Genomic DNA, 24,945 nt, shown 5'->3' on the forward strand with positions numbered 1-24,945 from the left:
ACCAAGGCTATCTAGTCTGCCGAAGAGGATGTGGTGATTGACAGAGTCGAAAGCCTTGGCCAGGTCGATAAATACAGCTGCACAGTACTGTTCCTTATCGATGGCGGTTAAGCTGTCGTTTAGGACCTTGAGCGTGGCTGAGGTGCACCCATGACCAGCTCTGAAACCAGATTGCATAGCGAAGAAGGTGCAGTGTGATTCGAAATGATCGGTAATCTGTTTGTTGAATTGGCTTTCGAAGACCTTAGAAAGACAGGGTAGGATAGATATACAGTGCCTTGCGAAAGTATTCGGCCCCCTTGAACTTTGCGACCTTTTGCCACATTTCAGGCTTCAAACATAAAGATATAAAACTGTATTTTTTTGTGAAGAATTAACAACAAGTGGGACACAATCATGAAGTGGAACGGCATTTATTGGATATTTCAAACTTTTTTAACAAATCAAAAACTGAAAAATTGGGCGTGCAAAATTATTCAGCCCCTTTACTTTCAGTGCAACAAACTCTCTCCAGAAGTTCAGTGAGGATCTCTGAATGATCCAATGTTGACCTAAATGACTAATGATGATAAATACAATCCACCTGTGTGTAATCAAGTCTCCGTATAAATGCACCTGCACTGTGATAGTCTCAGAGGTCTTTTATTTTATTTATTTTTTTATTTTACCTTTATTTAACCAGGCAAGTCAGTTAAGAACAAATTCTTATTTTCAATGACGGCCTGGGAACAGTGGGTTAACTGCCTGTTCAGGGGCAGAACGACAGATTTGTACCTTGTCAGCTCGGGGGTTTGAACTCACAACCTTCCGGTTACTAGTCCAACGCTCTAACCACTAGGCTACCCTGCCGCCCCAAGAGCGCAGAGAGCATCATGAAGAACAAGGAACACACCAGGCAGGTCCGAGATACTGTTGTGAAGAAGTTTAAAGCCGGATTTGGATACAAAAAGATTTCCCAAGCTTTAAACATCCCAAGGAGCACTGTGCAAGCGATAATATTGAAATGGAAGGAGTATCAGACCACTGCAAATCTACCAAGACCTGGCCGTCCCTCTAAACTTTCAGCTCATACAAGGAGAAGACTGATCAGAGATGCAGCCAAGAGGCTCATGATCACTCTGGATGAACTGCAGAGATCTACAGCTGAGGTGGGAGACTCTGTCCATAGGACAACAATCAGTCGTATATTGCACAAATCTGGCCTTTATGGAAGAGTGGCAAGAAGAAAGCCATTTCTTAAAGATATCCATAAAAAGTGTCGTTTAAAGTTTGCCACAAGCCACCTGGCAGACACACCAAACATGTGGAAGAAGGTGCTCTGGTCAGATGAAACCAAAATTGAACTTTTTGGCAACAATGCAAAACGTTATGTTTGGCGTAAAAGCAACACAGCTGAACACACCATCCCCACTGTCAAACATGGTGGTGGCAGCATCATGGTTTGGGCCTGCTTTTCTTCAGCAGGGACAGGGAATATGGTTAAAATTGATGGGAAGATGGATGGAGCCAAATACAGGACCATTCTGGAAGAAAACCCGATGGAGTCTGCAAAAGACCTGAGACTGGGACGGAGATTTGTCTTCCAACAAGACAATGATCCAAAACATAAAGCAAAATCTACAATGGAATGGTTCAAAAATAAACATATCCAGGTGTTAGAATGGCCAAGTCAAAGTCCAGACCTGAATCCAATTGAGAATCTGTGGAAAGAACTGAAAACTGCTGTTCACAAATGCTCTCCATCCAACCTCACTGAGCTCGAGCTGTTTTGCAAGGAGGAATGGGAAAAAAATTCAGTCTCTCGATGTGCAAAACTGATAGAGGCATACCCCAAGCAACTTACAGCTGTAATCGCAGCAAAAGGTGGCGCTACAAAGTATTAACTTAAGGGGGCTGAATAACTTTGCACGCCCAATTTTTCAGTTTTTGATTTGTTAAAAAAAGTTTGAAATATCCAATAAATGTCGTTCCACTTCATGATTGTGTCCCACTTGTTGTTGATTCTTCACAAAAAAATACAGTTTTATATCTTTATGTTTGAAGCCTGAAATGTGGCAAAAGGTCGCAAAGTTCAAGGGGGCCGAATACTTTCGCAAGGCACTGTATATAGTCTGTAGCAGTCTGGGTCAAGAGTGCCCCCCCCCCCCCCCCATTGAAGAGGGGGATGACCACAGCTTCTTTCCAATCTTTGGGAACCTCAGACGACACGAAAGAGAGGTTGAACAGGCTAGTAATAGGGCTATTTGGCTAAGTTGTATGTAAACTTGTTTGCTAAGTTGTATGTAAACTTCTGACTTCAACTGTGTGTAATATATATATATATATATATAAAATAAATAATAAAAGCTGAAGTTCAGAGAAAAAAAAAACTGGTCTCCATTGATAGAGTTCTGCTTGGCATTGTTTTAGGGTCCTGCTCGCAACCTTGCTGTTCAATGATACAACAATAGTACACTGATGGAGGGACATTCATTGAGTGTGCCCATCTTGTTCACACGTTTGGAAGAGAGAGCGAGACTGCTACCACATACCGCATGTGGCCAGCACTCTGTGTTTGTGCGTGTGTGTTGCCATATCCCTGGTGTCTGCCCATTCACTGATCTAACAGCCAGAGGAGTGAGTCATCGCAGGGCCGGGCGAGCCTGCTCTGGTCTGATTAATCAAACCGTTTTCATTTAAGCCAGTTATTTATAATACACCCTTTCATGAGTCAGATCAATATTTAAATCTCCATATTTATCAAAGTTAGCACCACCAAGCTATTTCTAGTTCCACCCACCTTTTATCTTCCTCTGGCTATCACAGCCACTTAACCTTGCAAAGTTCCATACGGTTCCCTTACAAACTCTCGCTCTGTCTGTCTGTCTGCCCAAGAGGCAAGGCAAACACAATCTGTCTCAGAATCTTCTGCATAAATTAAGTCCCACTGGGTAAAGGCTATTACAGGTCAGAATTATTCACCAAAGAGACACTGAAACACCCCAGTAAACCTAAGCGTTTCCCTCCTCTTCATGGTGTAATGTCTGCTGCTGTGAGAGTCCCTGATGCTTAATCACTTCATCACAGTTATCTCAGAATATACAGCCACACAGCCACCAGGGGAGCTTATGGTCTTCCTGGCAATTCTCTCCGCTGAAGTGGGTCCTTAGCCATACGAGGGCATTGAGCAGGCTCGATGGTGCACCCCTGTTGCACTCCCACTGTATTGATATGTTCTGTGTATGTGACAAAGCCACTCCTCTTATCTCTGGTTCTGGCCTGATTCACTTCAGAGCTCTCAGAGGAAGATGACTTCTCCTAAACTGGTACAAGGACTAAAGTGAGTGAGTGCACCACTCAAGTGGACTGGAATGACTAAGCGTTCTGAAATAATAAAACGCAACGCAGTGTTTAAGTATCTTTTTTTAAATTGAACCTTTATTTAACTAGGCAAGTCAGTTAAGAACAAATCATTCTTGACAATGATGGGGAACAGTGCCTTGTTCAGAGGCAGAACGACAGATTTATTTTACCTTGTCAGCTCGGGGATTCGATCCAGCAACCTTTCGGTTACTGGCCCAATGCTCTAACCACGAGGCTACCTGCCGCGCCGATACAGTATCTAAGGGCCAGCCCACATGAAAAAAATACTACAGTCTAAAAAAACTGTAGCTTTACTATATTTACAGTGCATTCGGAAACTATTCAGAACCCTTCACTTTTTCCACATTTTGTAACATTACAGCCAAATTGATTGAATAATTGTTTTCTAAATCAAATCTACACACAATACCCAATAATAACAAAACTAAAAAAGGTTGACATTTTTGCAAATTAAAAAAACGTATTTACATAAGTATTCAGACTCGGAATTGAGCTCAGGTGCATCCTGTTTCCATTGCTCAACCTTGAGATGTTTCTACAACTTGGAGTCCACCTGTGGTAAATTATATTGATTGTATTTGGAAAGGCACACACCTGTCTATATAAGGTCCCACAGTTGACAGTGCATGTCAGAGCAAAAACAAAGTTAATTGTCCGTAGATGCTGCTGGGGAAGGGTACCGAAAAAATTCTGCAGCATTGAAGGTCCCCAAAACACAGTGGCCTCCATTATTCTTAAATGGAATACGTTTGGAATCAGCAAGACTCTAGAGCTGGCCGCCCGGCCAAACTGAGCAATCGGGGGAGACCAAGAACCCGATGGTCACTCTGACAGAGCTCCTCTGTGGAGATTGTCATTGATTATTACATAATGAAATCGGCTGTTAATGGCATGTTTATTGCTGTTCATTATATTTCTGTGCCTCTTTTTAGGTAAACCATATACAAAGCCAACCAAGTCTTGATTCAAGACAAATCACATGTCAACAACTGTCAATCATTCCCTGCCATGTATCATCTCCATTACCTGAATCTATAAAGACTCTTAAACTGAACAGCACCTCTGCTTCCGGCTGATCTTTAACTTAAGTCTCACAGTAGATGGGCATCACCATAACCTTCCACTAATCCTCAATCAGTTACAGTCTTGTAACTGCAAGAAACACATTTTGGTCACTGTTTCCCGAGCGACCCTTATTAGGGAAGGACATGCAGGAAATGTAAAAAAGCACCCTTTGGTCATGTCCAGGGGAGAGCTTTGTACCTGGAAGCGCCTTTCTACCTGGAAGGTCCTTTGTGTGGATAGGCTATAGGGCATTGTTGCTGTTGGTTTAGTTCTGTGAGCAACCATTTTGTGACCATGCTGTCTTTAAGAACTGTTTGGGGTGGTCAATTGTTCTGAATGGTATGTGTTAAGTTTGACCATCAGTGAGTTTAATCATGTGTTACAAAATTCAAGATGTTCATTATGTAAAGTTTTTTTTGGAGGCATTGCCCGTTTCAGGTCCAGGCAGTTTGTTGGCTGCGCCCACCAATAAGGTGACTGTCTTTAAGTAAAGCCATTTGTATTTCTAAAATATCTGTTCATGTAAATGCAGTGGTTACCTGTTATTTTCTACCATCAGAAGTACAGTATTGTTTGTCATCGTTTTTAGTCTAGTGGAAGTAACTGATCTAAATCATTTTGGTGTGCGCATGTTAATGTGTTATTTGTCTGTCAAACAAGCAAGCCTAAGCTTTAATACACTTTGCTTGCTTGATCGATCGAAAGATAAATAGGAAGTTTGGACACACCTACTCATTCCAGGGTTTTTCTTTATTTTTACTGTGGAATAATAGTGAAGATATCAAAAACTGAAACACTACATGTAGTAACCAAAAAAAGTATCAAATCAAAATATATTTATATTTGAGATTCTTCAAAGTAGTCACCCTTTGCCTTGATGACAGCTTTGCGCCCCTGCCCCAGTGGCCGGTGGACCAAACAGTTAATTTTATGCACTGCAAGGGATACTACAGTGGGGAGTATGGTATACTACAGTATACTACAAAATTATATAGTAAGCACTACATGATCAAGGGGGGAACATCAGAGGAAAATTCCTGGCATGAGCTCCCCAGGGACATCACGTTCAAATGAAAAAAGCATCGACAAATCTAGCAGCTAACAGTCTAAAGTAAGCACTACGTGGTAGAGGGATACTACAGTGTTTAGTATAGTATTCTACACAGTACACTGCAACATTCTAAAGTAAGCACTACATAATCAAGAGCTACTACAGTGCGTGGAGCATTGTTTGTTTGACATGCGGGGGATTTTTTGTGTCGGTAAAATGTATTCTGCGAGAAATGGCAGTGGAAACGCTTTAATGCGCAAATATTCATATAATAACCATCATATCGAATTAAACTTGGATTTATGCAATGATATGGTGTGTGATCCTTCCACTATGACTTGGGAAACCATGCAATTTCTTAGGCTACAGATTAAATAACTAATGAACTTCACAGGGTGGTGAAAGAGTACATTGATCTTGATGATCCATTCCAATAAATATCGAGGGTCTGATTCTGGTGACATGATGATCAATGCTTGACTGCCGTTTGACAAATAAAATATTCTAGCTCCATAATAATCTCATGTAGACTAGCCTACCCACACAGCCTACCTGCTGTGCTGTTAGCTAGATCAGGCACATTTGCTATTTAAACGCAACAGTTTGTGACAAAACTATTGGTAGAGTTGAAAATGCGATGGAAACACACCGAACTTTATCTTTTTAATTCGGAACATGAAAACTTATGCGAATAATAACATTTCGATCCGTAACAAATCCGTTTGGTGAAAACACCACTGGTGGGAAAATGTGCATATTTTCTTTATGCAGATTTTAGAATATTAGCATTAAAATCTGTCACAAATTGGATAACAACCTAGCTACTGACAACAGCTCAATGGAGGAAGCGTACCAGTCAGACATGACTTACTGTAAGTTGAATGCATCTCGTCGATTTGCCCCAGACTTAGGTTCTTAGAGAAGACCATAGCCTGCAACACAATTGGACAACAAAAAGACCATGTAAAGTGATCATTTTAACTTCAAGAACACACTAGACCAGGTTGTTTACAAGAGACAACACCTTTTATTGGACATAGTGCCATGTTGGGAACAACAGAAACTATCCGGTGGTCCTGTGGCGCTAGTCAGTGATGCCTTGATCCTGTTTTGGTACGTACACATTTGGTTTTCCCCTGCAGTTGGTTCCTGGCCTTCTCGTTGGCCTCCACTTCTTTGGCGATGTCTTTGGCTATTGAAAGAGGATGAAGAGAGACCTTTATGACCCTCTGGATCACAGACATGGCTTGTTTATGTGAACTGTTGTTTTTACCACATTAAGGTATATGACCCAGAGACCACTACTGAGGAAATGAAGCATCCTCAGAGATGCACATGAACTATCAAGTGGTTACATTTTTATGGGTGATTTGTACACACACGTCTCCTGGCCATTTCATGTTGATTAGTCTGAGCAGGTGCTGTTGGATTAGAGAACCTGTCCGCCGAGGTCAAATATATAAAGTATTGTGTTGTTAACAGCCTTTATCCTCTGACATGCCCAACTACTGACTGGATAGTACAAGCCAAGCGCTAGGTCTAGGTGGACATGCCATTATACACCTAGCATGATCATGTATCAAGGTCACTCACTGACATTCTTAGAGCATGTACAAGTACTGTAATAAACACCCTCAAGATATCACAGAAGCATAGCAAAAGGCAAGGCAAGAAAAAAATACTTGCTAGAGCTGAAATGATTTAAGTCTTGATAAGAGTAGACTCAAATGATGTGCTAGGCTCAAAGCAGGCCTTGGTGTTTCATTCAAACGCTGCTTCCCATCAGAGATGTCTATTCTGTTGTGCTGAACCTCTGACCGTTCCATGCAGAGGCAGGTTCTGTGTCATCATGGAGAAATACTAACTCAGAGAGGACTTGGCAGGGCTGTGACATGGTCTGCAGTGCTCTCCGCAAACACAGCCGTCAGTGGGCCTGGCTCTGTACACCACACTGGGATGCTGTAAATTACCTCCGCTACACGCACACGCACACAAATTGGAACTAGCAGGTGTGATTTCACATTTTTCTTGTAAAGGTTCATCAAACGTGAATGATAGCTTGGAGTCAATAATGGCCAAAACAGTTATACAACAATGGCTTTGAATTGAGGAAAGTATGTTTATGGTGGTTAGAAGACTGCTTTGACATTTAAAAGCAGATTTGTACCATCAGTCAAGGTTGACTCCCTGTCATCGTAATTTTTCACACAGTGACAATGGCACTCTTACCTGATTTCGGTTCGAGGGCGTCGCACTGGGCATTGTAGAAGTGTACAAAGTCCTGGTGCCTCCTGACCAGCTGGTCTCTGGTGCCCTGGGCAGAGAGGTGGCACTCCTTCAGCCTCTTCTTCAGCTCCTGCATGGACAGCAGTGTGTATACCAGCTTCCTCATCGGCTTCCTCTTGGCACCTAGGGAGCTGTGCCATATGAAGCCATAGAGAAGATCAGTTTACAACTTGTTATAACATGGTCATTAGACTATTATTCAGTCCATGATGAACTACAGTGAGGAAGTTATTGTTATTGCAGCACTCAGACATGGCCCAATAACAGTCCATCATAGGCAGGGCACCACAGAAGAAGACAACATGAATTTAATGTCCATAGTTAACCTTCCAATCCATAAACTAGTGACCCACAGTGTTTGTCATTTTACCCTGATGAAGACAGCTTGTCTGTCAAAACAACAGTTATTCAATTCTAGCATCTGAGCTCCAAGAGTGTGAGGCTCTTCTTTTCTTTTTTATGGTCAACCTAAGGCCTGATATGCAGGGCGGAGCGAGGCTCTGTAATTAAATGATATTGGAGGCCGGGAGTCACTCCGCTACCACTTGTAAGAACAGACACATATTTGGAGCCAGACATCTTGGCAGCAGTGTACGGTATAAAGCTCTTCGCTATCGCTTACCCAGTGGCGTAAAGTACTTAAGTAAAAATACTTCAAAGTACTACTTAAGTTGTTTTTTGGGGTATCTGTACATTATTTATATTTTGACAACTTTTAGTCCATTACATTCCTAAAGAAAATAATGTACGTTTTACTCCATACATTTTCCCTGACATCCAAAAGTACAGGTTACATTTCAAATGGTTAGCAGGACAGGAAAATGGACCAGCTCACACTTATCAAGAGAACATCCCTGGTAATCCTTACTACCTCTGATCTGGCAGAAACCCTAAACACAAATGCTGATTTTGTAAATGATGTCTGAGTGTCGGAGTGTGACCCTGGCTATCCGTAAATAAAATAAAAAAAATACAATTGTGCCGTCTGGTTTGCGTAATATAAGGAATGAGAAATTAATTATAGTTTTACTTTGATATTTAAGTATTTTTGCAATTACATTTACTTTTGATACTTAGTAAAATTATTTGGTTTGAAATATACTTAAGTAAGATTTTACTGGGTGACTTTCACTTTTACTCAAGTTTGACAATTGGGTTTTTCCACTACTGCGCTGACCACCCACGTAAGGCTAATAAATATATTTGGGTTTTATCTGGGCTTTCCAAGTAATTCTGTTTCAGTTCTGTTGTTGTTCCCTTCTCTGCTTTTCAGATAGAAAGTCCATAAGGAGGATTCAGGACAGGACAAGGTTCTGACCACATGGCATCTCTTCATCACCAAGACGCAATGCCTGTATTTATATGAGTACAGTAGCATTGAAAACTCCTCACCAGCTCCTATTCAGAGCTGTGTGGCAGGTCAAATGTGTTGAAGAGTATAGGAATTTGTGCAATCCATCACTCTGACATCAAGGTCACGAATCAAGGGTTCCGTGCCGTCATGTACACTTCACCAGTTTGATGGAGAATCAAATGGCTCAGGCCTATATTTATCCTACTGTGGAACCTTCCATTAGATTTCTACAGAAATAAACATTTCCAAGTTGACTTCAAATTTGAAGGTAGAGTAGACAGTACTTTCAGCAGAGGAAGGGATATTACATCTCCCCAAACATAAATCTAAACAAAATATACAACTCAGAGACATGTCAAAATAAATAAAAACATAAGTCACATACCTGACCTAGTGCTAGCTTTACATCAAGGTTAATAGAACATTCTTGGGGAATTCTAAGGGACACTTTTTTGAAGTTTCAGCTTAGTTTGGACGTCAGTGTCAAGGAAGCCTAAAATAAGTAGAAACGTCAAAAAAGTTAACTCTTGAACCCCTGTGAGATGTGTGTTCAATGGTACCTCCTAAGGCTCTCCTTCTTTTCCCCTTGGGTCAGACAGCTGTCCAGGTGCTTGTTGATGAACTGTTCAAGGATGCCCACAGAACACACAGGACACTCCACTGCAAAACACACAGCAGGATTTATAGACAAACACACACATAGAAAAGGAGAGACAAGTGTGAAAAGGCCACATTTCCATGCAGCATTGAAATCATCCATCATTTTTAAGGGATTCTCCAGTACTTCTGTATGCTTTTTAGCCAGTAGTTCTGAAGGTAGTGCTCAACACCCAAAAGTGGTCCCTGGTTACTACATCACATATGTGCAGATACAGTACCAGCCAAAAGTTTGGACACCTACTCATTCCTGGGTTTCTCTTGATTTTTACTGTTTTCTACATTGTGAAATAACACATATGGAATCATGAAGTAACCAAAAAAAAGTGTTAAACCAAAACATATTTTATATTTGAGATACTTTAAAGTAGCCACCCTTTGCCTTGATGACAGCTTTACACACTATTGGCATTCTCTCAACCAGCTTCATGAGGTAGTCACCTGGAATGCATTTAAATTAACAGGTGTGTTGTTGTTCAAAGTTAATTTGTGGAATTTATTTCCTTCTTAATGCGTTTGAGTAGATCAGTTGTGTTGTGACAAGGTAGGGGTGGTATACAGAAGAAGGGCCTATTTGGTAAAAGACCAAGTCCATATTATGACAAGAACAGCTCAAATAAGAGAAATGACAGTCCATTATTACTTTAAAACATGAAGTTCAGTCAATACAGAACATTTCAAAAACTTTTAAAGTATCTTCAAGTGCAGTCACAAAAACCATCAAGCGATATGATGAAACTGGCTCTCATGAGGACCGCCACAGGAAAGGAAGACCCAGAGTTACCTCTGCTACAGAGGATAAGTTCATTAGAGTTACCAGCCTCAGATTGCAGCCCAAATAAAATGCTTCACAGAGTTTAAGTAACAGACACATCTCAACATCAACTGTTCACAGGAGCCTTCATGATAGAATTGCTGCAAAGAAACCACGACTAAAGGACACCAATAAGATTAAAAAACTTGCTTGGGCCAATAAACACAAGAAATGGACATTAGACTGGTGGACATCTGTCCTTTGGTCTAATGAGTTCAAATTTGAGATTTTTGGTTCCAACACACATTGTATTTCTGAGCCGATGAGTAGGTGAACGGATGATTTCCGCATGTGTGGTTCCCACTGTTAAGCATGGAGGAGGCGTGATGGTGTGTCGGTGCTTTGCTGGTGACACTGTCGGTGATTTATTTAGAATTCAAGGCACACTTAACCAGCACGGCTACCACAGCATTCTGCAGTGAAACGCCATCCCATCTGGATTGCGCTTAGTGGGACTATCATTTGTTTTTCAACAGGACAATGACCGAAAACACCTCCAGGCTGTATAAGGGCTATTTGACCAAGAAGGAGAGTAATGGAGTGCTGCATCAGATGACCTGGCCTACAATCACCCAAATGTCTTCACTATTATTCTACAATGTAGAAAATAGTAAATATAAAGAAAAACCCTTGAATGAGTAGGTGTGTCCAAACTTTTGACTGGGACTGTATGTGTATCATGTCATTGCTCTCTCACTCTGCTGTGTGTGTGCATCTTGCTAGCTGTCACTCAGAAGGTGAGTGGCTGAAGCTCATTGACTAGAACTCAAATTGCTAGGGGGCTGTCCCACATGGGGGAAAATGTAAGAAAAATAGAGCAGCACAGCTTCCAGAAAAACAGTCGCTTTCAATCTAGGGACTTTGTGGCTAATTGAGGTAAAACAGTAATTCTGCTCATAGATTATGCATGTATGAACTACACATCCAGCTCAAACTGGGAGGTTTAAGAAATACTTAGTAGTCACCAAAAGGTCCTGAGCATGTCTTTAATGGACAATAATCTTCTATGCAACTAGTATGAAAAACAGTACAACCAACATTGCTTTCTCTATGGAGGGCATTTCCATTTTAAGCATAGGCCCATACTGTATCCATTAGAAACACTGTTTTGGCAGCCAAGTCTCTCATATTCAAAATGTTCCAATGGAAAATAGAATTAGTGTCTTCACACACACACGCACAGAGAAGAAGAATTCCTGGAGACAGTCAGTCAGCAGGCAGGCCTTACCTTTAACTAGAGGCTTCAGGTCCTGTGATGAGGACTGTGAATCAGCCAGGGACGCCAGCCCTGTCATGGAGAAGTCAATCTTCTCCATCTTTACAGACACCAGCACCTGGGGCGGTATGTCCTCAATGGGCTCCTCCTTCACAGAGACCTGATGATCAGGGTCTACTTGCACAGTCTGTGTAGGACGGGGGCCCTCCTTCACAGTTTGGCTACGTAGAGGAGTGCCAGACAGTCTCTTTCTGCATGGAATAGGTTGCTGTGCTGGCGTGGCCTCTGTAGTGAGAGAAGTTGTGGAGGTGGTGGGCCCCTTTCGGAAAAAGTGATTGAAGATGGAGGCCTCCTTCTTGGGGCCCGTTGTCTGTCTAGGTTTTTTACACTTGACAGATGAGGCCGGGGCCTTCCGGGATATTGGAGGCGAGTCAAAATTAGCATTTGACAACTGCTGTCTGAGATAAGAACATCAGAGCTTTAGTGTAAATAAATAGTCAATCAGTCACAGCAGAGGAACAAGAGGACAAAGCTGACAAATCCTCCAGCTCTAAGTAGTCTGATAAAATTAATTCACAATTTCACACAAATATGTACAACAACCAAAAATCACACAGTGAAACAAACACTCACTAAAATGGCTAAACAAAAACAGTTGCATCTATTGAGGTGCAGGATTTCTTGGAGGTCTTGTGGCCCATTGGAAAGAGTAATGTGAGCCCCTTGACAGAAACTGCACATGTCCAATTATCTTGCACTTCCCTGCGAGCAAAAAAGACTGGGCCAGTTGGCCACAATCTTGGAAATGTGGAGAGCAAACAAATACAGCTGGTGCCTGGTAGCTGCAGAGCCATTACTGGGCCATAAAGTGGAATCAATGAGGTGTGCAATGCTCTGCTTTCCATATTGAAACCATTTTATGTCTTCGCTCTGGGCATTAGAGCAGGTCACAACACACTCCTGCACACAGGGCAGCCAGCACCCTCACAGCACAGCCAGCACCCTCACGGCACACACTATGCGGAGCAGAAAAAGCCACAAATCCCCCACCAGGACTGCTCACAGTACCTTACCCCTTAGTTAAATATAATAGGGTTAGAGCCTTGGGCCAGTAACTAGTTCAAATCGCCAAGCCAACGAGATAAAATAAAGTTTGCAATCTTGCCGTGAGCAAGGCACTTAACCCTAATTGCTCCCAGGTCGCAGTCAATAATGGCTGACCCCACTCTCCGGCATGGGATCAGGGGGAGTGGGATATGCAAAAGAATGAATGTCCATTTCACCACACACTGTCCAGGTTATAAGCACCCCTATTTGGCTTCAATCCAGAGACTACAGTGTGTGAGATAACCAGCAGGGTCAAGGACACATTTAGACACCTTTCAGAAGCAGGGGAAAGCATATATTAACAATAAGCAGCAGTAGACTGGCCGTACAGACAATGCACAGACCAAATCAAAGACTGAATAAATTGAAGTAGGGAAGTGTTGAAACATAGCCTTTATAGTACCAAAGAAGGTCAAGTTGTTTACATCCTTTAGACATGACTGTGTCATGGTGGTTAAATAACTGCTTGCTAACGTGTTATTTTAAATGGGCGGTATCTTACATTTCTTTGAAGAATTCCAACATTTAGGCCTAGGCTAATGCAATAGTTTAATAGAGGCTGACAGTAAGGCTAAGTATTGACACACACATGTAAAGCTTTTTTCTAATTATGTTAGTTTTATCATGTACCCCATTAAAGCCAAAGCAGAAGCAGTATTGCTGTGTAAAAAGTAAGGGTTACAATATCAATTTTAGTGATACTGAGCCCAACATTACTTGGTAGCTATCAGATCAAAGTCAGATTTAGCAAAGTCCCATCACTATTAAAAAGTAGAAATCCCTCTCCATACAAATAACAACATTGCCTGCTCCACCTAACCTCATTGATAGATAGATCATCAAAATGCCAATAGTGGATTATGGGAGTAGATAAAACAGCAGGCCACATAACAGGTAATGACTGCCTACTGTCTTCTAGTTACATAATGGTGCCGGAAGGGATGGCTGCCGTTTTACGGGGTCCAAACCAACATCCAGTAGTGGACATCTAGTGGCCGGGGACTTTACTGCAGGGAAACTTAAATCCGTTTTACCTAATATTTCTACCAGCATGTCACATGTGCAACCAGGGGGAGGGGGGGGGACTCTAGACCACCTTCACTCCACACACAGACACATACAAAGCTCAACCTCCATTTGGCAATTCTGAACATTATTCTATCCTCCTGATTCCTGCTTACAAGCAAAAACTAAAGCAGGAAGTACCAGTGACTCACTCAATACGGAAGTGGTCAGATGATGTGGATGCTACGCTACAGGACTGTTTTTGCTAGCACAGACTGGAATATGTTCCGGGATTCATCCAACGGCACTGAGTAGTATACCACCTCAGTCGCCAGCTTCATCAATAAGTACATTGACGATGTTGTCCCCATATTGACTGTACGTACACATATCCCAAATGGAACCCAAGGATTACAGGCAACATCAGCGCCGAGCTAAAGGCTAGAGCTGCCGCTTTCAAGGAGTGGGACACTAACCCGGATGCTTGTCAAAAATCCTGCTATGCCCTCAGACGAACCATCAAACAGACAAAGTGTCAATACAGGACTAAGATTGAATCCTACTGCACTGGCTGTGATGCTCATCAGATGTGGCAGAGATGGAAAACTATTGAGCACTACAAAGGGAAACTAAGCCGCGAGCTGAGTCGCAAGCCTACCAGATGAGCTAAATGCCATATATGCTCACTTCGAGGCAAGCAACACTGAAGCATGCATGAGAGCACCAGCTGTTCCGGACGACTGTGATCACTCTCTCCGTAGCCGATGTGAGCAAGGCCTTTAAACAGATCAACATTCACAAAGCCACGGGGCCAGACGGATTACCAGGATGTGTACTCAAAGCATGCGCAGACCAACTGGATAGAGTCTTACTTGACTCTCCCTGACCGAGTCTGTAATACTTACATGTTTCAAACAGACCACCACAGTCCCTGTGCAAAAGATGGCAAAGACAACCTGCCTAAATTATTACCGCCCGTAGCACTCACGTCGGTAGCCATGAAGTGCTTTGAAAAGCTGGTCATGGTTCACATCAACACCAGTACGCCGGAAACCCTAGACCCACTTCAAGTCGCACACCACCCCAACAGATCACGCCATCTCAAATTGCACTCCACACTGTCCGTTCCCACCTGGACAAAAGGACACCTATGTGAGAATGCTGTTCATTGAGTACAGCTCAGCATTCAACACCATAGTACAAAGCTCATCACTAAACTAATGATCCTGGGACTAAACATCTCCCTCTGCAACTGGATCCTTGATTTCTGACAGGCAGCCCACAAGTGGTAAGGGTAGACAAAAACACATCTGCCACACTGATCCTCAACACTGGGGCCCCTCAGGGGTGGGTGATTAGTCCCCTCACCCCACTCACTGTTTATTATCTATGCATAGTCACTTTACAAATTACCTTGACTAACCTTCACCCCCGCACATTGACTCGGTACCGGTACCCCCTGTATATAACCTTGTTATTGTTATGTTATTTTCTTGTAGTAAAATACAAATCCAAAATGTAATTTATTTCATTTTCTTAACTTTTTCTTGAACTGCAATGTTGGTTTGATTTAAATCCCAGACCTTTTGTCAACTACATTTAAAACAGCATCCAATACGAACATTGTAATTCTTCAGAAAACCGTTAGCTACACTTTTCAAAAGGTTGAAAGAGGCAGCACTTGAAAGATAAATCTGCCAAAGTATAGAACATTGAAGTTATTTGTTTAATTATCTTCCCTTTGTGCCTGAAAACTGTTCATAGACTAAATGAATGTGCCTGTAATTAGAAGAGAGCGCCAATGAGCTCTGTGTTATTGGTACAGGGAGGAGGCAGTGACGAACACACACACTCTCGAGTTGGGCGATGTCAACCTTTGTCCTATTGTGATTATGTACCCATAAAACTTTGTGATATAGGATGTTATCGACCCCTACCGGCCAACCCCACCAAAAATATTTGTATTGAAATAAAAATAATAAAATCAAGTACTAAAACGACCGCCTATAGCACAAAATCAAATGCTACAACTTGACGAATCATGATGTTACAATGTTAATGAAAGCATAGCAGGGCTCCAGGCTGCGAGCATTTTGTGACCCTTTTACTTAGCTGTGCGAGTTACATTTCTAATTGGTCGCATCAATGTGAGCGGCATCTACAGGGTCACTTCACTCAAAACGTCTTATTTTTTAAGAGGCCTCATGAAAGTGTGTGCCTGCCGGTTTTGCTGGGGCCTGCTGCTGTGTCTAGCGAGCCACTCCCCTCTTTCCCGGTGAAAAACATTATCCGGGAGAATAAAGGTGTTCTGATTGTATAGCATTTTAAAATCCAATTGCTGGCAAAACACAGCTTTCTGTATGTACAGTGCATTCGGAAAGTAGCGACGCTCCCATCCAACCTGACAGAGCTCGAGAGGATCTGCAGAAAAGAATGAGACAAACTACCCAAATACAGGTGTGCCAAGCTTGTAATGCCCTACCCAAGACTCTAAGCTGTAATTGCTATCAAAGCAGCTTCAACAAAGTACTGAGTAAAGGGTCTGACGTTCACAAAACAGTTGAAGTCAGAAGTTTACATACACCTTAACCAAATACATTTAAACTCAGTTTCACAATTCCTGACATTTAATCCTTGTAAAGATACCCTGTCTTAGGTCAGTTAGGATCACCACTTTATTTTAAGAATGTGAAATGTCAGAATAATAGCAGAAAGAATGATTAATTTCAGCTTTTATTTCTTTCATCACATTCCCCGAGGGTCAGAAGTTTACATGCACTCAGTATTTGGTAGCATTGCCTTTAAAAATGTGGGTCAAACGTTTCAGGTAGCCTTCCACAAGCGTCCCACAATAAGTTGGGTGAATGTTGGCCCATTCCTCCTGACAGAGCTGGGGTAACTGTGTCAGGTTTGTAGGCCTCCTTACTCGCACACGCTTTTCAGTTCTGCTTACAAATTTTCTATGGGATTGAGGTCAGGGCTTTGTGATGGCCACTCCAATACCTTGACTTCGTTGTCCTTAAGCCATTTTGCCACAACTTTGGAAGTATGCTTGTGGTCATTGTTACTTTGGGAGACCCAAGCTTTAACATCCTGACTGATGTCTTGAGATGTTGCTTCAATACATCCACATCATTTTCTTACCTCGTGATGCCATCTATTTTGTGAAGTGCACGAGTCCCTCCTGCAGCAAAGCACCCCCACTACATGATGCTGCCACCCCTGTGCTTCACGGTTGGTATGGTGTTCTTCAGCTTGCAAGCCTCCCCCTTTTTCCTCCAAACATAACGATGGTCATTATGGCCAAACGGTTTCATTTTTGTTTCATCAGACCAGAGGACATTTCTCCAAAAGGTACCATATTTGTCCCCATGTGAAGTTGCAAACCGTAGTCTGGCTTTTTTTTATGGCGGTTTTGGAGCAGTGTATTCTTCCTTGCTGAGCGGTCTTTCAGGTTATGTCGATATAGGACTCATTTTACTGTGGATATAGATACTTTTGCACCTGTTTCCTCCAGCATCTTCACAGGGTCCTTTGCTGTTGTTCTGGGATTGCACTTTTTGCACCAAAGTACGTTCACCTCTAGGAGATAGAACACATCCCCTTCCTGAGTAGTATGATGGCTGCGTGGTCCCATGGTGTTTATACTTGCGTAATATAGTTGTACAGATGAACGTGGAACCTTCAGGCATTTGGATATTGCTGCCAAGGATGAACCAGACTTGTGGTGGTCCACAATTTTTTTCTGAGGTCTTTGCTGATTTCTTTTGATATTCCCATGTCAAGCAAAGAGGGACTAAGTTTAAAGGTAGGCCTTGAAAAACATCCACAGGTACACCTCCAATTCACTCAAATGATGTCAATTAGCCTGTCAGACTCCAACCTAACTTTGTAAACTTCCGACTTCAACTGTATGTAAATGTGATAATTTAGAATTTTTTATACATTTGCAAAAATTTCAACATTTTGCTTTGTCATTATGGGGTAGTGTGTGTAGATTGATGAGGGAAAAACATCTATTCAGTCAATTTTAAAATAAGGCTATAATGTAACAAAATGTGGAAAAAGTCAAAGGGGTCTGAATAACTTACGAATGCACTGTATACATGTGCTCAATAGCAACGATTTTACAACCAAATCAAATGTATGTCACATGCACAAGATGTTAATGCGAGAGTAGCGAAATGCTTGTGCTTCTAGTTCCGACAATGCAGTAATAACCAACGAGTAATCTAACCTAACAATTCCAAAACTACTACCTTATACACACAAGTGTAAAGGGATAAAGAATATGTACATAAAGATATATGAATGAGTGATGGTACAGAACGGCATAGGCAAGATGCAGTAGATGGTATCGAGTACAGTATATACACATATGAGATGAGTAATGTAAGGTATGTAAACAAAGTGGCATAGTTTAAAGTGGCTAGTGATACATGTATTACATAAAGATGCAGCAGATGATAATGATGATACTCTGAGATGAGTAATGTAGGGTATATAAACATTATATTAAGTAGCATTGTTTAAAGTGGCTAGTGATATATTTTACATCAATTTCCATTATTAAAGTGGCTGGAGTTGAGTCAGTGTGTTGGCAGCAGCCACTCAATGTTAGTGGTGGCTGTTTAACAGTCTGATGGCCTTGAGATAAACAGCTTCTATCAGTCTCTGTCCCTGCTTTGATGCACCTGTACTGACCTCGCCTTCTGGATGATAGCGGGGTGAACAGGCAGTGGCTCGGGTGGTTGTTGTCCTTGATGATCTTTATGGATTTCCTGTGACATCGGGTGGTGTAGGTGTCCTGGAGGGCAGGTAGTTTGCCCCCGGTGATGCATTGTGCAGAACTCACTACCCTCTGGAGAGCCTTGCGGTTGTGGGCGGAGCAGTTGCCGTACCAGGCGGTGATACAACCCGACAGGATGCTCTCGATTGTGCATCTGTAGAAGTTTGTGAGTGCTTTTGGTGACAAGCCAAATTTCTCCAGCCTCCTGAAGTTGAAGAGGCGCTGCTGCGCCTTCTTCACGACGCTGTCTGTGTGGGTGGACCAGTTTGTCCGTGATGTCTACTGTCCCATCGATGTGGATAGGGGGGTGCTCCCTCTGCTGTTTCCTGAAGTCCACAAACACTCAACGTCAACAAAACAAAGGAGATGAGAGGTTATTTTCCTGACACCACACTCCGAGGGCCCTCACCTCCTCCCTGTAGGCCGTCTCGTCGTTGTTGGTAATCAAGCCTACCACTGTAGTGTCGTCCGCAAACTTGATGATTGAGTTGGAGGCGTGCGTGGCCACGCAGTCGTGGGTGAACAGGGAGTACAGGAGAGGGCTCAAAACGTACCCTTGTGGGGCCCCAGTGTTGAGGATCAGCGGGGTGGAGATGTTGTTACCTACCCTCACCACCTGGGGTCGGCCCGTCAGGAAGTCCAGTACCCAGTTGCACAGGGCGGGGTTGAGACCCAGGGTCTCGAGCTTGATGAACAGTTTGGAGGGTACTATGGTGTTAAATGCTGAGCTGTAGTCGATGAACAGCATTCTCACATAAGTATTCCTCTTGTCCAGATGGGTTAGGGCAGTGTGCAGTGTGGTTGAGATTGCGTCGTCTGTTGACCTATCTGGGCGGTAAGCAAATTGGAGTGGGTCTAGGGTGTCAGGTAGGGTGGAGGTGATATGGTCTTTGACTAGTCCTCAAAGGATATTAGAGGTGGATTTGAGATAAGATGCGCGCAAAATGATTATGTGCATTGGCCATTGTGATAGCATAGGCCTCATTGAGCGGTAGGCTACAACTGCAATGTTTTTTTGGACATTACATTTACTGTTAGATTAATACATGTTACTAGCAGTGGATATTATATTTAGAGTTAGCGATCCAGATATGTTGAGTTTCCATTTACTCAGGTGGTGAATTAGTCCCAACAAAATTAGAATATGATTTTAATGCACATACAGTAAAGATGCAGGCAAATTCATCCCTATTGAAAAAACAATGCATGACAATCACTGGATTAGGTTGCCCATCAAAATATCTGGATTTAAAAAAATGGACTTAGGTGGTAAGCGTGGCAGGGGGCATGGCAATGGGCCAGGTCAGCCCATCTGAATTTTAGAGAAAATTTAAGGAGGACCTCCCCCCATCTTGGTGATGCATACATTTTGAATTTTTTTAGCAAATGTTCCTCAATTCTAGACATTTAGCCATGGAGGCGAGAGAAAAGCCAATTTCCTGCAATTCTATGCATTTTGCTATGGCTAATAATGTCCATCTAGCTTTTATTTTGGTGATTGTTAGTTCCAAGATTATAACATATTATCTACTATCTATTCTACATACTTTATATCTGGTTTTAGTCGTTCAAGTTTACAGTGAAAGCATTTTTCCATCTGAAAATATACAGTATCAGTCAAAAGTTTACACACCTACTCATTCAAGGGTTTTTCTTTATTTTTACTATTTTCTACATTGTAGAATAGTGAAGACATCAGAACTATGAAATAACACATATGGAATCATGTAGTAACCAGTGTTCAATAAAAATATATTTTATATTTGAGATTCTTCAAAGTAGCCACCCTTTGCCTTGATGACAGCTTTGCACACTCGGTATTCTCTCAACCAGTGTCATGAGGTAGTCACCTGGAATGCATTTCAATTAACAGGTGTGCCTTGTTAAAAAGTTAATTTGTGGAATTTCTTTCCTTCTTAATGCATTTGAGCCAATCAGTTGTGTTGTGACAAGGTAGGGTTGGTATACAGAAGATAGCCCTCTATGGTAAAATACCAAGTCCATATTATGACAAGAACAGCTCAAATAAGCAAAGAGAAACAACAGCCCACCATTACCTTAAGACATGAAGGTCAGTCAATGTGGAACATTTCAAGAAAAAAGTTTCTTCAAGTGCAGTTGCAAATATCATCAAGCACTATGATGAAACTGGCTTTCATGAGGACCTGCGGCCAGAAAGGAAGACCCAGAGTTACCTTTGCTGCAGAGGATAAGTTCATTAGAGTTGACTGCACCTCAGATTGAAGCCCAAGAAAATGCTTCACAGAGTTCAAGTAACAGACATCTCAACATCAACTATTCAGAGGAGACTGCGTGAATCAGGCCTTCATGGTCGAATTGCTGCAAAGAAACCACTACTAAAGGACACCAATAAGAAGACGACACTTGCTTGGGCCAAAAAACACGAGCAATGAAGTGGTGGAAATCTGTTCTTTGTTCTGATGAGTCCAAACTTGACATTTTTGGTTCTAACCGCTGTGTCTTTGTGAGATGCAGAGTAGGTGAATGGATGATCTCCACATGTGTGGTTCCCACCGTGAAGCATGAAGGTAGTGGTGTGATGGTGCTTTGCTGGTGACACTGTCTGTGATTTATTTAGAATTCAAAGCACACTTAACCAGCATGGCTACCACAGCATTCTACAGCGATCCAATTATTTTAAGTCCTGTGCCATTATTTTATTTTAGATGATTTTATAGTTAGAACAATAAAATTGAACTTAGCTGAATAAAATAGAAAGGATATTTTTCCCATTACAGTGACTGCACATATGAAATGGAAATGTTGAGCGTAATAAAGTGATCATTTAAAACAGGTCCTATACGCTACATTAAGAGTTATTTGGCAACTTTAGTTGTGAAGGATACAAACCTTAGAATGTCTTAGAAATCAAAACATAGGGGCTACATCGTATTACTCCAAAATCGTATTACTGTTACTGTTACTACACGTTACTGATGATTTGAAAAAGTGGCAACAAAAAAAAGCTTGCACTCTGTTTCGTGCCTCAGGGTGGACAGCTGTTCTCTCATCAATTGATCATATTTTGAAATTAGTTTAGGTTAAGAACGGCCCATTATCAAACGGGCGTGAACAGGGGCAGGGGAAAAAAATAGCTGTATGCACTCGAATAGCAAGTGGAGGCTGTGCGCTTTCTCTGTTTTGTAGCAGCTGAGAAATGAATACAACACTTATTTCACTCCACGCATCAACCACTGTTTGATGAGCATGCTCTCACTGCCCCAACAGGTGATATTCCTGTTTGAGGAGTATGCTCTCACTGTCTCAACAGGTGATATTCCTGTTTGATGAGCATGCTCTCACTGTCTCAACAGGTGATATTCCTGTTTGAGGAGTATGCTGTCACTGCCCCAACAGGTGATATTCTGCCATGTGCTCTCCAACCTTGTTCCTGCAGTTACCCAGTAGTACATTTGGGAACCGAAGTGAAATATGTTCAGGAACATCGATAGTAATACGTTTAGTAACATGTCGATAGTAACTGTTGACACCCTGTTTGCATGCTCGAGAATGGAATAAAGGAGAGAGAGAGGATGAAATGAAAACGCATGGTGGTGAGATATTCTGTATAGCTAACTGTATTGTCACCCAATTATTTATCAAAATCTACCAGAAATGCCCTATTCAAAATCAAATTCTGTAAGAACTGTAAGCCGCCCTGTACAATCAATGAACCAACAGCATCATCTAGGGATATACGTTCTCTCCCAGATCATGGCTAGAAATGCTGGAGTGTAGCATAAGGTAACAAGTCCATTCAGTAAGCATTATAACATAGTCCACATTAAAATTGCCATTACTTGAATTTGTTTAATTGTGGAGTATAGGCTACACCAATTATGTACCAAAGACATCTTAACCCTCCTGTTGTGTTCGTTTCATGTTAATTAATTCTGTGTTCCCGGTCCAAAATGACCGCCCCATTATAGCGGATTATAAATCCATATTATCACCTAATGTGTTTGATCTTTTTATCAACCTAAGTTTGTGTGAACATTACAAGTTTTGAACTTCTATTTGCTATTTATGACCTGTAGGCCTCATTGACTGGTAGTCTATTCAGGGTACAGCTAAGACCACTGTCCACACCGGCAGCAACCCAGCATGTTTTGAGATTCCAACCATTTCAATGTGTGGATGATCCTCACGTTCTCTGGTCGGATTAATTTTAGTTAGGAGTCCTTTTATAAACACTCTGGGGTAAAAAGGGGCGTTCCCTCCTTTTGGCATAATTTCTGTGCTCACGTGGGTGTGGTTACTGACAGGGTAAAACTTTACACAAAAAAACATTGTGTACTAAACGCGTGAACAAAAAGGAGGTATTTGGACATAAAGTCTATAATTTATCAAACAAATCAAACATTTGTGGAATTGGGATTCCTGGGAGTGCATTCTGATGAAGATCAAAGGTAAGTGAATATTTATAATGCTATTTCTGACTTCTGTTGACTTCACAACATGGCGGATATCTGTATGGCTTGTTTTTGTGTCTGAGCGCTGTACTCCGATTATTGCATGGTGTGCTTTTCGGTAAAGCTTTTTTGAAATCTGACACAGAGGTTGCATTAAGGAGAGGTTTATTTAAAGTTCCATGCATAACACTTGTATTTTTATCAACAACTGCTTTATCACAATCCGCCAACTCTGATGTCCTAGCCGTGTCTGAATCCTGGCTTAGGAAGGCCACCAAAAATTCTGAAAAAAACATCCAACAACAACATGGAGTGGAGATGCAATCTACTGCAGAGATAGTCTGCAGAGTTTTGTCATGCTATACAGGTCTCTGCCCAAAGAGTTTGAGCTCCTACATATAAAAATCCACCATTCCAGAAATAAGTCTCTAACTGTTGCCGCTTGTTAAGGACCCCCCTCAGCCCCCGGCTGTGCCCTGGACACCATATGTGAATTAATTGCCCCCCCATCTACCTTCAGAGTTCATACTGTTAGGTGACCTAAACTGGGATATCCTTAACACACCGCCATCCCACAATCCAAGCTAGATGTCCAAATTATCAAGGAACCTACCAGGTACAACCCTAAATCCGTAAATGCGGGCACCCTCATAGATATCATCCTGACCAACATATTCTGTAAATACACCTCTGCTGTCATCAACCAGGATCTCAGCGATCACTGCCTCATTGCCTGCATGCGTAATGGGTCCGCTGTCAAAAGACCACCCCTCATCACTGGCATGCGCTCCCTAAAACACTTAAGCGAGCAGGCCTTTATAATCGACCTGGCACGGGTATCCTGGAAGGATATTGACCTCATTCCATCAGTAGAGTTTACCTGGTTATTCTTTAAAAGTGCTTTCCTAACCATCTTAAATAAGCATGCCCCATTTTAAAAAAAAGGTAGGACTAAGAACAGATATAGATAGCCCTTGGTTCACTCCAGACTTGACTGCCCTTGACCAGCACAAAAACATCCTGTGACGTACTGCATTAGCATCGAATAGCCCCCGCGATATGCAACTTTTCAAGGAAGTTGGGAACCAATATACACAGGCAGTTAGGAAAGCAAAGGCTAGATTTTTGAAAGGGAAATTTGCATCCTGTAGCACAAACTCCAAAAAAGTTCTGGGACACTGTAAAGTCCATGGAGAATAAGAGCACCTCCTCCTAGCTGCCCACTGCACTGAGGCTAGGTAACACCGTCACCACAGATAAATCCACGATAATGGAGAATTTCAATAAGCATTTTTCTACAGCTTGCCATGCTTTCCACCTGGCTACCCCTACCCCTGTCAACAGCTCTGCACCCCCCGCAGCAACTTGCCCAAGCCTCCCCCACTTCTCCTTCACCTAAATCCAGATAACTGATGTTATGAAAGAGCTGCAAAATCTGGACCCCGACAAATCAGCCGGGATAGACAATCTTGACCCTCTCTTTCTAAAATTATCCACCGCAATTGTTGCAACCCCTATTACTAGCCTGTTCAACCTTTCGTATCGTCTGAGATCCCTAAAGATTGGAAAGCTGCCGCGGTCATCCCCCTCTTCAAAAGGGGAAGACACTCTAGACCCAAACTGTTACATACCAATATCTATCTTTGCCATCCTGTGAACCAGGTGCTGTAGATGTCCCTGTCGTTCTAAGGTCTTCAAAAGTCGAGTTAAACAGTTAAACAGATCACCGACCATTTTGAATCCCACTGCACCTTCGCCACTATGCAATGTGGTTTCCGAACTGGTCATGTGTGCACCTCAGCCAC

At 42.1% G+C, this 24,945-nt stretch overlaps 1 protein-coding gene and 1 long non-coding RNA gene across 3 annotated transcripts in view; one reads left to right on the forward strand and one right to left on the reverse strand.

Moving 5' to 3' along the window:
• LOC110528165 (E3 ubiquitin-protein ligase RAD18) overlaps positions 1-24,945 on the reverse strand; it is a 119,235-nt gene that overhangs the window by 85,044 nt on the left and 9,246 nt on the right. For both annotated transcript variants that reach the window (XM_021609992.3, XM_036983708.2), the window contains exons 5-9: positions 11,819-12,264; positions 9,680-9,779; positions 7,709-7,896; positions 6,601-6,671; positions 6,351-6,411 (exon numbers count right to left, since the gene is read on the reverse strand). In XM_021609992.3, the coding sequence (XP_021465667.3) occupies positions 6,351-6,411; positions 6,601-6,671; positions 7,709-7,896; positions 9,680-9,779; positions 11,819-12,264 (866 nt within the window). The remainder of the gene's footprint in view (positions 1-6,350; positions 6,412-6,600; positions 6,672-7,708; positions 7,897-9,679; positions 9,780-11,818; positions 12,265-24,945) is intronic.
• Positions 1-24,945, forward strand: part of LOC149982603 (uncharacterized) — a 179,789-nt gene that overhangs the window by 7,415 nt on the left and 147,429 nt on the right. The gene's annotated exons all lie outside the window — the stretch shown is intronic.

The sequence above is a fragment of the Oncorhynchus mykiss genome, chromosome 7 (genome assembly GCF_057628025.1).
Source record: "Oncorhynchus mykiss isolate SJ-2025 chromosome 7, ASM5762802v1, whole genome shotgun sequence".
Classification (NCBI taxonomy): Eukaryota; Metazoa; Chordata; class Actinopteri; order Salmoniformes; family Salmonidae; genus Oncorhynchus; species Oncorhynchus mykiss.